The sequence below is a fragment of the Styela clava genome, chromosome 7 (genome assembly GCF_964204865.1).
Source record: "Styela clava chromosome 7, kaStyClav1.hap1.2, whole genome shotgun sequence".
Taxonomy (NCBI): domain Eukaryota; kingdom Metazoa; phylum Chordata; class Ascidiacea; order Stolidobranchia; family Styelidae; genus Styela; species Styela clava.
In genome coordinates this window covers 13,454,138-13,467,571 of record NC_135256.1, presented here as the reverse complement: position 1 = coordinate 13,467,571, position 13,434 = coordinate 13,454,138, and the positions used below count along the sequence as shown (strand labels likewise).

The 13,434-nt window shown below is 36.1% G+C and overlaps 2 protein-coding genes and 1 long non-coding RNA gene across 4 annotated transcripts; 1 reads left to right on the top strand and 2 right to left on the bottom strand.

Moving 5' to 3' along the window:
- Positions 1 to 191: 191 nt before the first annotated feature.
- LOC120327700 (uncharacterized) lies at positions 192 to 2,748 on the bottom strand. 2 transcript variants are annotated; one of them, XR_013477244.1, is made up of 2 exons: positions 1,473 to 2,748; positions 192 to 1,358 (listed from the first exon to the last, which is right to left on the bottom strand). It is a non-coding gene; the product is annotated as an uncharacterized LOC120327700 (long non-coding RNA). The 2 variants fall into 2 exon arrangements; XR_013477243.1 differs by having other exon boundaries at positions 1,532 to 2,748.
- Positions 2,749 to 3,156: 408 nt separating this feature from the next.
- LOC120327698 (uncharacterized) lies at positions 3,157 to 4,756 on the top strand. The gene is made up of 3 exons (XM_039394041.2): positions 3,157 to 3,411; positions 3,897 to 4,033; positions 4,164 to 4,756. Exons 1-3 carry the CDS (start codon positions 3,341 to 3,343, stop codon positions 4,565 to 4,567), a joined length of 612 nt encoding a protein of 203 aa, XP_039249975.2. The 5' UTR covers positions 3,157 to 3,340; the 3' UTR covers positions 4,568 to 4,756.
- A 384-nt stretch (positions 4,757 to 5,140) lies between these two features.
- Positions 5,141 to 9,712, bottom strand: LOC120327696 (small ribosomal subunit protein mS25-like). The gene is made up of 4 exons (XM_039394040.2): positions 9,350 to 9,712; positions 7,992 to 8,098; positions 7,426 to 7,513; positions 5,141 to 6,595 (listed from the first exon to the last, which is right to left on the bottom strand). The coding sequence occupies exons 1-4, from the start codon at positions 9,619 to 9,621 to the stop codon at positions 6,394 to 6,396; spliced, it is 669 nt and encodes a 222-aa protein (XP_039249974.2). The 5' UTR covers positions 9,622 to 9,712; the 3' UTR covers positions 5,141 to 6,393.
- Between the last annotated feature and the right edge of the window lie 3,722 nt (positions 9,713 to 13,434).

The window sequence follows — 13,434 nt, the reverse complement described above, 5'->3', positions numbered from 1 at the left end:
CATGTTTTTCTGGTGGCAGAGCAAGGTTTAAACTTATTTAATTTGAAACGTGTGGTAATACTTAGTATTCCCCCATCAAGTAGACATACATAGTAAGCTCAGTCATCGAAAATGTTAATACACGCACTTATTCTGATAGAGCAGAAGATTATAATACTTAGTATTTGAGACTTATACAGTGGGCTCAGACATCGAAAATATTGATAATGTACGCACTTCCTTTGAGAGAGCAGAGTATATATCTTGAACCACACATCCGCTTTCAACTGTTACAGGAAGCGCAAAAAATGTGATTTTGTTTTTGGCTATCTAAATGGTGACAGAGTACACTTGTCCCGATTTATCAGCAGAGTGTTCATGTATTGATCTACTTATTTTCAGATGTTATTATTTACTCATAATATATTTATATATAATTGAATTCGAGCTACTAGAAATGAAGTAAACTATCTCGCCTGTATTAGTGATGGAATATTTGCACGAACATGTTCGTCATTTACATAGAATTGCATTGTTAACATCAGTATTTAGGGACATCAACTTCATCGTAAGGCGATGAGTGTTCACAGGCGTATTAACAAGATTTCATTTGGAATGCGAGTATTCTGTTGCTCGTTCTTTTATTTCATGCTCTAATTATTATTCGAATTGAAGATTTTTGGTTTGCGCGCCAAAGGGCTCTCTTTTGGAGTCTCTCGTTTTTAATCATCAGAAGTCAAAGTCCACAAATTCGAGCTTGTTTGTTCTGTAGCTCTTATGGCTGCGTCATCATAACAAAGTGAACATATATTTCATCGCTATAGTTTAGACTTAGTTATTATTCTGCATTTATATTCGTGTAAATACATTCAGGATTTCAAGCATTGAATGATACTAGTAAAGCACGTCGATTATACGATGCCTGCGAAATAGACATCGTTTTGAATTGGGCGTCGTGCTCATTCGCCAATGAAATCTGTTGACGCAGAATACGATTGATTTTAACCAAACTTTGGCCGCTAGCCTGCGGCTCATCTGCAGAGCCTTTATTTAAAAGTTGAATTGTGAGAAGAAACTAAGGATTTTAGAAGAGAACCTAAGCTTTTTGTATGATGCTTTTTGCCTTGATACCTCGAGTATAGCATCTAGTGAATATGTGGGCTATGTATCGACTCGAGGAATAGCGTGAGAATGATAGAAAACTTTCAGCGATTCCCATGCAAAAGTGTTGCCACCACTCTACCTATTATCTACCTATTTCGCGTGAAATTCGCCGCCGTGGTATCAAATACAACTCTCTTTATCGGCATCCGATTGCTTGTATTGCCTATTTTTAATCCGCAATCCTCTGATGAAATGATTGCACAATGTTTGCAGACCTATAAGTTAAGCAAAGAAATAGTAAAGTTAGGTACAATTGTAATTATCGCGTATCAGCGAGTTGGCAGTTCTGTGACGCTCGTTGTTTTCTTAGGGCGATGCTACCAATTTACCTCCATCGATACACGGAAGTCCATTGAACAGTTACATCCGTATTTTTACTTTTGAATACCTGTAATTCCCATGCATATACTCGTTCCTAATTCATTAATATTCCCATGTAAGCATACAGTAACAGTAAGTTTAAGTCCTGCAAATGTAGATGTCATTTTAATCGCTTTGTACGCGACCGTAAATGCATTGTACACGAATGTTATTGTGCGGCGGCCTATTCCAGTTTGGATGGTTTAATCCGGTATACAGTCAACAAGATCCTGTGTAAACAAAAGTTGCGAAAGCAAAGCTGCTTGACAAATTCGCAGCAGCACTGATAAAGTTGAAACTATCCGCGAGACAATAAATGATCTGAACTTTATTTCAAAATGATACAATAGACGAGATCGCATTCATTTTGTAGTGTGGGGCGACCACAATTTTGTATGTCGTATTTGATTTTGCATCAGTTATCAGTCAGTATATTATGATTGTTATTGCTTTCCTATGTAGGCAAATGTAGCATATATATAGGTCAAGTTATCGAGTATTGCGGGCTCAAATTAATAACCAATGACTAACGCGTCTTGTCAGAAATGATTTCTTCGAACTAATCAAATTCAGAGAAAACGAATGAGCATGAGACATGTCCGATGTTGGCGACAATATGAGCATGTAATGTCAATTTGTATTGGTCTTTCAAACGTTACTTTTAAGATCCGAATTAAATTTCTTGAATTGTCAGGCGGTCAGCTACTTATAGGGAAGGCGCATGTGAGATGATGCTAGAAAAGGGGGATTTGGATAACGTCATAGGCGTGAAAATTGAACCCACCCACCCTCAATATAACGGGTTAGCGACGCCGAATCAGATAAACTCTGTAAATTATATTTTTGTCGTAATTTATGATTGTGATATTTTTTACTGGTTGGAAAAAATAAAATTGAAAATAAACTCTTTTCAAAATAAAGTAGTTTCCAAATCTTACAAAGCAGTTGCTGCTTACAGAGCTTTGTTTGGAGTGAAAGATATATAGAAGCGCGAAAAAAATCGAACTGCATTCTTGGCGTCAATTCTCCCACCATGCGAGCAAGCAATCAGACTTGCATAGACTTTTTAGTATGCACATTTTTGGACACGAATTGGAATTATGTATGGATCGTTTGTTGATATTTTGTTGTTAGTATTCGTAATGTTGTTGTTGTGAAAAAAATCGCGTTTCTCTTTAACACTGAACATTTCAGTGGTTAAAGATTGTTGTTGTTGTTGCTAAAAGGTTATTAATTTTATTTATTTCTAAATTTCATATGAATCTTATGTAACCTGATAGTTCATCCAAAATGACGCTGTTTTCTTTTCATTTTATTAATAAAAGATTATGATAGTATGTATATATATTGTTCTGCAAAGATTTTTAAAACATTTTTCTAAATTTTAATTGATTGACTATCGTTTAACTACGATTATTAATCATGTCATTAAAGTATTTTAATAAATCGAATAATACTCTCAAACAATGTCGATGTCTTAGCTGAAATTATCGGTATTTCTATATTTCATGATTCCGTAGCATTGTTGATATATATATATTGGATAAATAAATGGCGATGTCGCAGACTCTTGATGACCAGTTGCGGTCCCTCGCAACTACCTGTTAATAGCGATGATATCTGGTATCCTATCCAATGTATGATAATTTATGTATGAATTACTTATTTGTGACTTCTCGCATGACAAAATAAATTTATTGTCTTCATCCCCTAAATTTTCGTTTTTAATCACCAATGACCGTTTTCCAGTATTTTGTGTGTAATATTCAATGGTATTGGCATTTACCGTCCTGAATAAACTATTACAACGCACATAGCTGCCTGGAGTTAGTCTGTGATGGGCCCGTCCAAGATGATTTCCGGATCGTTTTCAAAATTTCTCGGAAAACCGAAAACGCTCATTATAAGGTAAATACTCATTCTAAAAATAAAGATTTTGCGGTATATAAATAACTAAACAAAATTAGTAAAACTACGCCGAATTCTAGATAGCATTTCGATATTTCCGCCCCGAAACAAAAAATTTTATGCTTAATTTCTCTCAAAAGTCTAAATTGTCATTGCATTCTGTGATAGGCTAATCACAAATCGGTTTTAGGGTTAACTTGCAATTGCGTAAACATCCTAATACAAATTTTTTTAGCTTTATTGCTCTCAGATCAAATTACGAATGATTTTCTTCGTTATCAAATAGTGCATAACCCGTATCTCGTGCACTTTGGAAAGTTGTTTATTGTATGGAAAGTTGTTTTTTACCGGTATAATCCCTGAAAATTTGCACTGAAATTTTAGCCCAAATATGAATCATATAAGCTATTTTTCTCGCCGATAACGACAAGTATCACCTATGTCTCCGACCTTCGATTGATAAAAACATTTTCTTTTTGACCAAGGTTTTCAGAAAGATATGTAACGAAGTCAATTCAGCAAACCAGTGCATCATACAAACTAGCCGTTTTCGACACTGCTGAATTACTACCACACGAATCGCTGATAGATGAGCAGAATAAGAGATCTTCAGCGACAATTGGTTAGTCTGATTTAATTAAGAATTTTTGAGCAAAGCAATGTCATGTAGTAAGCGTGACTAGACTATTTTGGTTCGCTTATGTCCAGTTCAAATGTTCTTATATCTTTGAATAAAATATATCTATTTGAAGGTGATGTAATTGGTACATTCAAAGACTTGAAGAACCTCGGAATCAAAATTGCAATATGCTCTTCCAGTACCAGAGACGATACCAAAAGAACTATATCATATCTTGGAATAGAAGAAATGATAGACATTACAAAATGTGCAAAAGATCCTTCCCTTCTGCCAAAGCCACATGCTTCGAATGTTGATTCCATATGTGCGGACACTGGCGTTAGACCTAGTAATGTTGTGGTCGTCGGAAACACGCCAATTGACATGAAACTGGGACGGAACTCAAAAGTTGGTCTCACAATAGGCATCTGTCCAGGTGGAGATTGTGATTTGGGTGCTGACAAAACAGTGGATAGCATCACAGAAGTTGTGCCTTTATTAAGACGATTGGGACAGGTAATAGAAGAAAAATATTGAAGTGGTGTTGTGGGCCAAAGAATCGTATGGAATTAGGGCCCGACCGATATATCGGCCATGTTCTTCACAAATTTCGAACTATCGGTATCGGCTAATTTCACCGATAGTTATCGGCCAATCACGTGACTGCCAAAATGTAAAAATTACGCTGGGAAAGCACGAATTCTCAGAGTGTTGCTTGTAGCCATATCGGCCTAGTGTTAGGAAACTATCGGTCGGGCCTTAGAAATTTACCCCTTTCTATTGATAACGGTAACCGAGGAAAAGTGACACAAACACAGAACAATCCGCTTTCCCAGACCGCAAATTTGTCATATTTTGCACTTATTAATAGCTCTGTCTCCACTCACTATTTCATGTGCACCAAGATGGCGCACAACCTGAAAATAGTATTAGCTTCGTCTCCACCCCCTATTTTAGGTGCTCCCCGAAGTATGTGCATCAAAATGGCGCAAAACCTGAAAATAGTATGTGTACCCGGTTAGGGCTATCAGGTTATGCGCCATCTTGGTGCACATACTTCTGGAGCGCCTTATTTTAATACTATATACTTCTACAATATATTTCACACCATACAGTCATTTTTTTGATTTAGTTCAAGAAAATCCGCACAAACAATTACAGGAAATAAGAAGATAGGACTAGAGCAGGGGTCTCCAATTCGCGGCCCGTAATTTTTTCGGCCTGCGTTATGGTTGAGATAAACTAAACTAGTACGATGTCAACTATGAGTAAGTTTTATCGCGTTATTTATAATCAAAAGTCCGGTCAGACAAAAACAGAATTTTTTCCCGTTCTTCCACTTTACCACGTTACCAATTAAATATTTCATTCCGCATTTTTATAATGACGAAATGAACAAGTTATAAATCATTAATTCTGCCTATGTGCAGTTGAAGCAAAACTAGATTATTTTAAACTTGTTATAAAGTAGTAAACCCATACGCAATGTCCAAGAAGCGGAAATGTTAAGAAGAGCACAGAATATTTCAAGAGAAGTGGGATGATTTGTATCTTGTGTGTAATTCTAATAACCATTTGGGCGCTCCGTAAGTGCGTGTTCCAATATGAAGGTAACTAATTTTGTTCGGCTACTGTACATCAGGTTGTGTAAAGGGACCGAAGCAGGGGGTATATTCACTTGGCTAACACAGACAGTCCCTGAACTCGTAATATTATAATTAAAATAGGGAAAGTCGGAATGAAATTATGGCCTAACCCTAACCTGGTACACACACTACAAGTGTACCACAATTTATTGGTTTGTGGCTCGCTTCGTCAATAAAGTTCAAAAAGTGGCCCATGACATATTTTGAGTTGGAGACGCCTGGACTAGAGAGTAGAGACTAAAGTGGTGATACTTCGATATGTGATCTCAGTTTTTCAGTAAAGGTTAGGAACTGAAGTCTATGGGAATGTCTCCATAAGATTAAATACTATTGGTGACATTTTGGTATGCGATTGAGATCATGTTAACTTGTTAAGCATACTAAAGTGTCACCACTCAAGTTGTTTAAGCATACCAGACTTGAACAGTCATAACCTTTCCAATAGTCATCTTGTCATCAATCAGATTTAAGACGTTAAACCTTGGGCATCATAAATAAGGCATAGTTGGTGCCTGGTGGTGAAGATTATTTAAATGCAGCGCACAGATGAGAGTTCACCATCTACTAGCATGCATAATCCACTGAGCAATTAATTCACAGTCCAATGTTCCAATGATCAATATTGCATTGATTTCAAAAGAGGGAAATGCATTTATACTCAAAACTCCGAATTTCAACACTTTTCCTCATGGGCATACCAGATTCATTTGCACTAAATTATTCTTCTTTACCAAAAACATATTTCTTTGGATTCAGATTAATGTTTTTCCCATGTAAAGCGCGTGCATAACCTGGCTCCAACTGTTTTGAAGAGCATGGTACTTGACCTTCAACTTCACAAATACATTTTCTACTGAACTTCCTCCCAAAATTTGCTGGGTTTTCATCTTTTTTCGTCATTTCCTGTTCCAACAAACGCCTGAAAAATACATTTACATGGAATGAAAATATACTTACGATAGACAGTAAGTTATATTATACCAAGTTCTAAGTGATCATTACTGATATTCCAAAATATACCCCCTCACAAAAGGTTTTGTTAAGCAGTGGTTCCCACTTTTTCAGTGCTGTGGGTCGTTTTTACAATATACTCGAAATTTGTGGGCCCCTCAAATAAGACAAGTCAATAATGCTATGTTATAAAGTGGTCTCTACAGGAGGCAATACAAAACTACATAGAAAATTTATAGAAAGATATATGATATGCTAAGCGATGTTGCGCATAGTGCTAAGCGGTAACAATATGCTCGCCACCGCATCTCTGACTACCCTGCTTGGGTTCGTAGATTCTCCTGTGGGAGATAATATGTCAAAGGACTGCAAGACTCCTTATCACCATTAGGTGGTTCATGTGACCACTATTCAGTGTTATGGCTTCCTCTACCATCAAGTTCATGTATTTGAAACAAATAACTCATCACCTAAACCCACACCCGACATGGACTGATAAGGTAACCAAGAAGCCATGGTTTGCCATATGATTAAGCTGTCTCCTCTCCTATGGGATAAATATGCAAATCCAATGCTCTGTTGAAACTTCTCCCAAATAAAACAAAAATTCTCTTTCTGAGAATCATAATCTATCATTAAATTGGATAGAATTTAAATATTTATCCTGGTGAAGAGGAAAGGTGATCTAACCATATGGCGAACCGAAGCCTCGCATCCGGTTACCAGTCCCATCAGGTATGGATTAGTTAGCAAGGTGTTTGTTTCAGTGACTTTAAAACGAAAATATACTTTACATACTTTGGTTTTCCTATAACTTTTTGAAGGTGAGTCAGGATTTCAAATTGTTCTTTGCCATCAACATCTACATGGAACTTATCTCCAGAGTCTGCAAAAATAGGACTTTCTTGGTAAAATGCCACTGTGCACAATTCACTTTTCTGTTATTTGTAAGACTTATTATGATGTGTTGATATCCACATAAATCCACTTAAAAAAAACAAATTCCGAATAATTTTTCGCTGATGTAAAACTAAATAAGCATATGTCACATTTAAAGGTTTTGAGAAAATGGCATATTTGTAATTTATCTAACAAATGTAGATTTTATAAAGAAATTTATGGCTCCTGGTTCATGATGACATATTTTCATTAAGTCCATTTCTGAAAAACGTAACATACCGTAGCTACTTTGGGTTTTCTGATGGCAATCTACTCAGTTATTGATGATAAAGTTAATTAGAAAACAAAAATATGATATCAGATTTTTCGATGATAACAGCCTGACTTAGTGAGTTATCCAAGTAACTGTACCCATGCTAAATTTTAAAGGTAGTTTAATATTAAAAAAAAAAAAAAACTTTTACCTAAATAAAATGTAATATATGGTGTCGGTGTGAGGTTTTCTATCAGGTCAATGTGAACATTTGGATTTGTGTATCTGAGTTGTTGGAGATTCATGTTGATCACATCTCTGGAAAGCGGAGTTGCAAATCGTTAATTGAAAATATACTGTCTGAGTTGGTCGAGAGTTGAAGTTTGAGCAGATTTCATTTAACCTCTGATGCTCAAATGAAAAAAACATGAAAAGTAAACTTCTGCACAAGATAGTAAACCATTGAATATGATTTTTATTTTCCATTATAAAAGAAATATCTATTGATTATGGCATAATTCAATCACCTATTTAAAAAAAAAGTTTTCAGAATGTTGTGAAATTCATGTTAACATATACAATCTCAGTTTTAGAAGGAATGTTAAAGCCTTATTCTAAAAAGAGACATTTATTAAACGGTCTTACTACTTACTGAATACAGCGCGAAACACCGCAAAGAGCGCAAAACAGCGCGAAACAGCGCAAAACAGCGCGAAACAGCGCAAAACAGAGGGAAACAGCGCAAAACAGTGTGGAAACAGCGCAAAACAGCGCGAAAGAGCGCAAAACAGAGGGAAACAGTGTGAAGCAGAAAAAAATTTTGCAATGAGTTCGGGACACCTTGTTTTGAGTTGGAGTACCACGGCAGCAAATTAAAAACACAAACCAACGTATGTAGCCAGTAATGCTGTAATGGCAGGTCTGCCCCTGCTGGTGACACATTTAGGGTACCATAATTTAGAACATTTTCCATATGGATATGGTTGGCTTTAGGGTTAGGGTTAGGTAAAAAGGGACCTCCAGAAGTATGTGCACCAAGATGGCGCACAACCTGAAAATAGTGTGTGTGTGTGTGTGTGTGTAGCGGATTCAGGTTGTGCGACATATTGCTGCACATACTTCTGGAGCACCAAAAAGGTAGATAAAATTTCGCATGATGACCTATAATCCGGTACATAACCTTGTAAATATGCCGGAAATAGCGCCATAAAACCATAGCGAGAGGCGCCGTGGTTCTTTCGTGGCAGGAGGTGGTAATGACTGCGTCTCCTGTTTTGCGCTGTTTCCCTCTGTTTTGCGCTGGTTTCCTTCTGTTTCGCGCTGTTTTCCTCTCTTTTGCGCTGTTTTGCGCTGTTTCGTGCTCTTTTGCGCTCTTTGCGGTGTTTCGCGCTGTATTCAGTAAGTAGTAAGACCCTTTATTAAATGACACTGAAATAGTTGATGAATGACTTCCGAGCAAATACAGAGTTAAAATTAAAAAATAGCATCGTCATCTAAAAGAATTGAATGTCATTCCTACCGGTATGTGTTTTATATGCCCACTATTTCTCCAAAATATGAATTTCTCACCTAATTCCTTCATGATTATTTTCCCCATCTTCATAATTTCCATAATTTATAGTCATAACCTTCACACAATCTCGGAAAACGATGCCTTGTCTCAAATATTCCCTTGTTCTTGTAACAGGATAAAGTCCTTTCATTAATCCTTTCATCCTGCCTTCCACAGGAGTTTGCTCCGAACCATAGAGTGGATGACTCCATTGTGATAAATCTTTTAATTTTATTTTCTGCTGCCTAGAAAACCTCCGAACAAACAGTGCTCTTGTCAAAAATACCATACCTTAATTTAATTGATTGCACAAATTATATATATTATATATGCATAACTAATGCATTCTCTCAAATACAGTCTGCAACAAATAACCACAAACTTATTATCAATTGAATGTTGAATATAGTACAACCATATTAGATCATAGAAATCACAATGTTTATAAAGCTGAGTGAGTGCACCTTGCTTTGAGCATATTTTTCTAAAAATGCATACAAATCTCCAAGAAGTGTACCGGTACCAACCAATATGCCGATACCGTAACTAATTGTGTTAGTCTCATTTACATCAAGTTCTATTAAGGGACTAATTACTATGGTCAGAGGGTATATTCAATTAGCTAACACAGACAGTTCGCAACTCGTAATTGAATTAAATAAGGAAAATCGGAATAAAATTATGGCCTAACCTTAACCTCGTACACACACTACAGGAGTACGGGTCTTACTACTTACCAAAGTACCACTGTGAAGCTAGTAGCAAACCTTCTTCTAATTTTGCGCAGCGGTGCGTTAAATCTCGTTTTTGTGCTCATTGAAGCGCGATATTGCAGTTTTGTGCTTATTGAAGGGCATTGGTGTAAATCATGGGCGAGTCCTAAATTCCACACTGAGAATAACACTTAGTTTACAGATACAGAAGAAATACATTGCGATAAGCAGTAAATTCAAATATATTTACGGCAACTTGCGAATGAGTGGAGATCATCCCGGCGGTTCGATCGACTTTGGCGTTTCATTTGTTAAATTACATTGGCGAAAAGTTTATATACTCGCCTGATGAAATGGGAACAGGAAAGATCCGTTGACAAAATGTTGGATTACGTATTCATATGTGTTATAAAAAAAATAAAACAAAAATAATGAAACTAGTCTTCCATGTCATCTGCATATGTTTAAGTATTTACTACTAATTAAAAGTTATGATTCTTTTACATGACATTTTGGGGTAATAGTTCTCATGACCGCAAACCTTTATACGGGGGTGTTAGATGGCACTCCAAGGAGAGAAATTATTAATTTCAACCGATCCAATGTTGAGGTCTAAATCATATGACCATCTAGACCAGTGGTTCTTAACCTTTTTTGCATATTTTACCCCTTCATCAAACAGGATTACAAAATTTACCCCTAAAACATCATTAATTAAAAGTTATCAAGTAAAGTATAAAGGGCCCTAACTGTAGACGCGAAGCCTTTTTTTACTCTCTTTTTTAATCCATATTCGCTTCTGTATTGAAAAAAGGACCGGTTTTTACTTAATCATGCTAAGTGCTGTTTTAGTTGGACAGGTTTCATGATACTATTTGAAAAGATTTCCATGCACAGAAGATACGTATACGTAAACTCAAAATCTAAATATTCGTCCTGATCAGGGGCGCAGCCAAGATTTTAAAGAAAGGGGGGAGGGGATCGAAATCTAAAAATCTCATTCACTGTTGAAACAGTGGTCGCGATTACGCGCTCGTTAAAAGAACCGTCTTTCCTCCAATCCCTGAGAATTTCTGTGCTATTTTTAGTAGCATTTTGTTTCAACAACTTTTAGTGTGCTATTTTGGGGACAACATTTAATGGAATGGTTAAAATAACAAAGAACACCACTTAATTGAAGGTGTTGGTTTTCGGTTTCGTTTGAAATATAAGACTACTGTTAATAATACGATAACACTGATTTATCGCAACATAACGAGCCGTGGTTTATGTATGTTCATAATCATTTTTTACAATAACCAAATTTACCCCCAAGAACGAAGAAATTTACCCCCAGGGGTAAATTTACCCCAGGTTAAGAAGTGCTGATCTAGACTTAATTTACTAAACACTAAGATACCGTTGGAAAATCGTCTATGAAAATTTACGCGGTTCCCCATTTGCATGTGCTTATTTTCCTCAAGTGTTAATCCAACAATGAGATGGACAAATGAATGACTTAGAATGCTTCAAAGCCTAGTAAATTATTAAAAAATTTGATTGCCGTACACGAGTTATTACTTCGTATGAAATTGTGTATTGTATGACGTAACAAGGGTTGAATTTCATTATTATATCTTGGTTATTTCAGAATTTTCACATGCATTTTGTGGTATATAGGCAGTAATCAGAGCGTAAAGGAGTTATTGTTATTTCAATATGTCTCGATTACGTGAATTCAAAAGTTGGTTTATTTTACGTCGTATGACGTATAATATCCAAGCAGCATGCCCTTCCGCTCAATAGTAGTCAAGTTTCAATATTTAATAGAAAAAAGGGCTAACTGAAGTATTTCTCGCAACTTGGACAAAGCTTTTCGAATTTTAGAATTTAGAGTATTCTCACAGCGAAAATGGATTCATTTGTTAAAATCACATATGTCAAAAAATGGTAAAGATTACCATTTACAAATCCAAGCAGCCAAAAAGAGGGTAAAATTACCATTTTCAAATCCTAATACAAAGCCATTCCGCCCAAGAGGCACGAGATTCAACTATTCAATAATTAAGAGGGTTACCTTAAGTTTTTCATACAACTCGAAACAATCCCTGCAAAATTTTAGAAATTCGAGTATTGTCACAGACAAAATGCCCTGATGTCAAAATACTTATAGCGAAAAAATCTGATTTAGCCAAATTTGAAAGCCTAGCAGCACACTCTTCCGCCCAAGAGGCATCCGATTTGATTATTTATTATTAAAGATGTTTATCTGAAGTTTTTCACACAGTTCGAACCTAAGCCTTGTTTTTATTAGAATCTAGGGTATTATCGAAGCGAAAATGGCCTTATTTGGAAAAATTACTTATAGCGAAAAAAGCTGATTCAATCAAATTTCAAAGCCTAGCAGCACACCCTTCCGCCCAAGAGGCATCCGATTTGATTATTTATTATTAAAGGTGTTTATCTGAAGTTTTTTACACAGTTCGAACCTAAGCCTTGTTTTTATTAGAATCTAGGGTATTATCGAAGCGAAAATGGCCTTATTTGGAAAAATTACTTATAGCGAAAAAAGCTGATTTAGCCAAATTTCAAAGCCTAGCAGCACACCCTTCCGCCCAAGAGGCATCCGATTTGATTATTTATTATTAAAGATGTTTATCTGAAGTTTTTCACACAACTCGAAGCTAAGCCTTATTTTTATTAGAATCTAGGGTATTATCGAAGCGAAAATGGCCCATTTTTGAAAAATTACTTATAGCGGAAAAAGCTGATTCAATCAAATTTCAAAGCCTAGCAGCACACCCTTCCGCCCAAGAGGCATCCGATTTGATTATTTATTATTAAAGAGGTTTATCTGAAATTTTTCACACAACTCGAACCTAAGCCTTGTTTTTATTAGAATCTAGGGTATTATCGAAGCGAAAATGGCCCATTTTTGAAAAATTACTTATAGCGAAAAAAGCTGATTCAATCAAATTTCAAAGCCTAGCAGCACACCCTTCCGCCCAAGAGGCATCCGATTTGATTATTTATTATTAAAGAGGTTTATCTGAAGTTTTTCACACAACTCGAACCTAAGCCTTGTTTTTATTAGAATCTAGGGTATTATCGAAGCGAAAATTGCCCATTTTGGAAAAATTACGTATAGCGAAAAAAGCTGATTCAATCAAATTTCAAACCCTAGCAGCACACCCTTCCGCCCAAGAGGCATCCGATTTGATTATTTATTATTAAAGATGTTTATCTGAAGTTTTTCACACAGTTCGAACCTAAGCCTTGTTTTTATTAGAATCTAGGGTATTATCGAAGCGAAAATGGCCTTATTTGGAAAAATTACTTATAGCCAAAAAAGCTGATTTAGCCAAATTTCAAAGCCTAGCAGCACACCCTTCCGCCCAAGAGGCATCCGA

Bases quoted from the DNA above. Each gene is read 5' to 3' on its own strand.
- LOC120327696 (XM_039394040.2), bottom strand. From the start codon at position 9,621: ATGGTATTTTTGACAAGAGCACTGTTTGTTCGGAGGTTTTCTAGGCAG. The intron at 8,099-9,349 runs GTGAGAAATTCA...TCCGCTTTCCAG, and splicing joins AATAATCATGAAGGAATTAG to AGATGTGATCAACATGAATC. The intron at 7,514-7,991 runs GTAAAAGTTTTT...CTATTTTTGCAG, and splicing joins ATATATTACATTTTATTTAG to ACTCTGGAGATAAGTTCCAT.
- LOC120327698 (XM_039394041.2), top strand. From the start codon at position 3,341: ATGGGCCCGTCCAAGATGATTTCCGGATCGTTTTCAAAATTTCTCGGA. The intron at 3,412-3,896 runs GTAAATACTCAT...TTTTTGACCAAG, and splicing joins CCGAAAACGCTCATTATAAG to GTTTTCAGAAAGATATGTAA. The intron at 4,034-4,163 runs GTTAGTCTGATT...ATCTATTTGAAG, and splicing joins GAGATCTTCAGCGACAATTG to GTGATGTAATTGGTACATTC.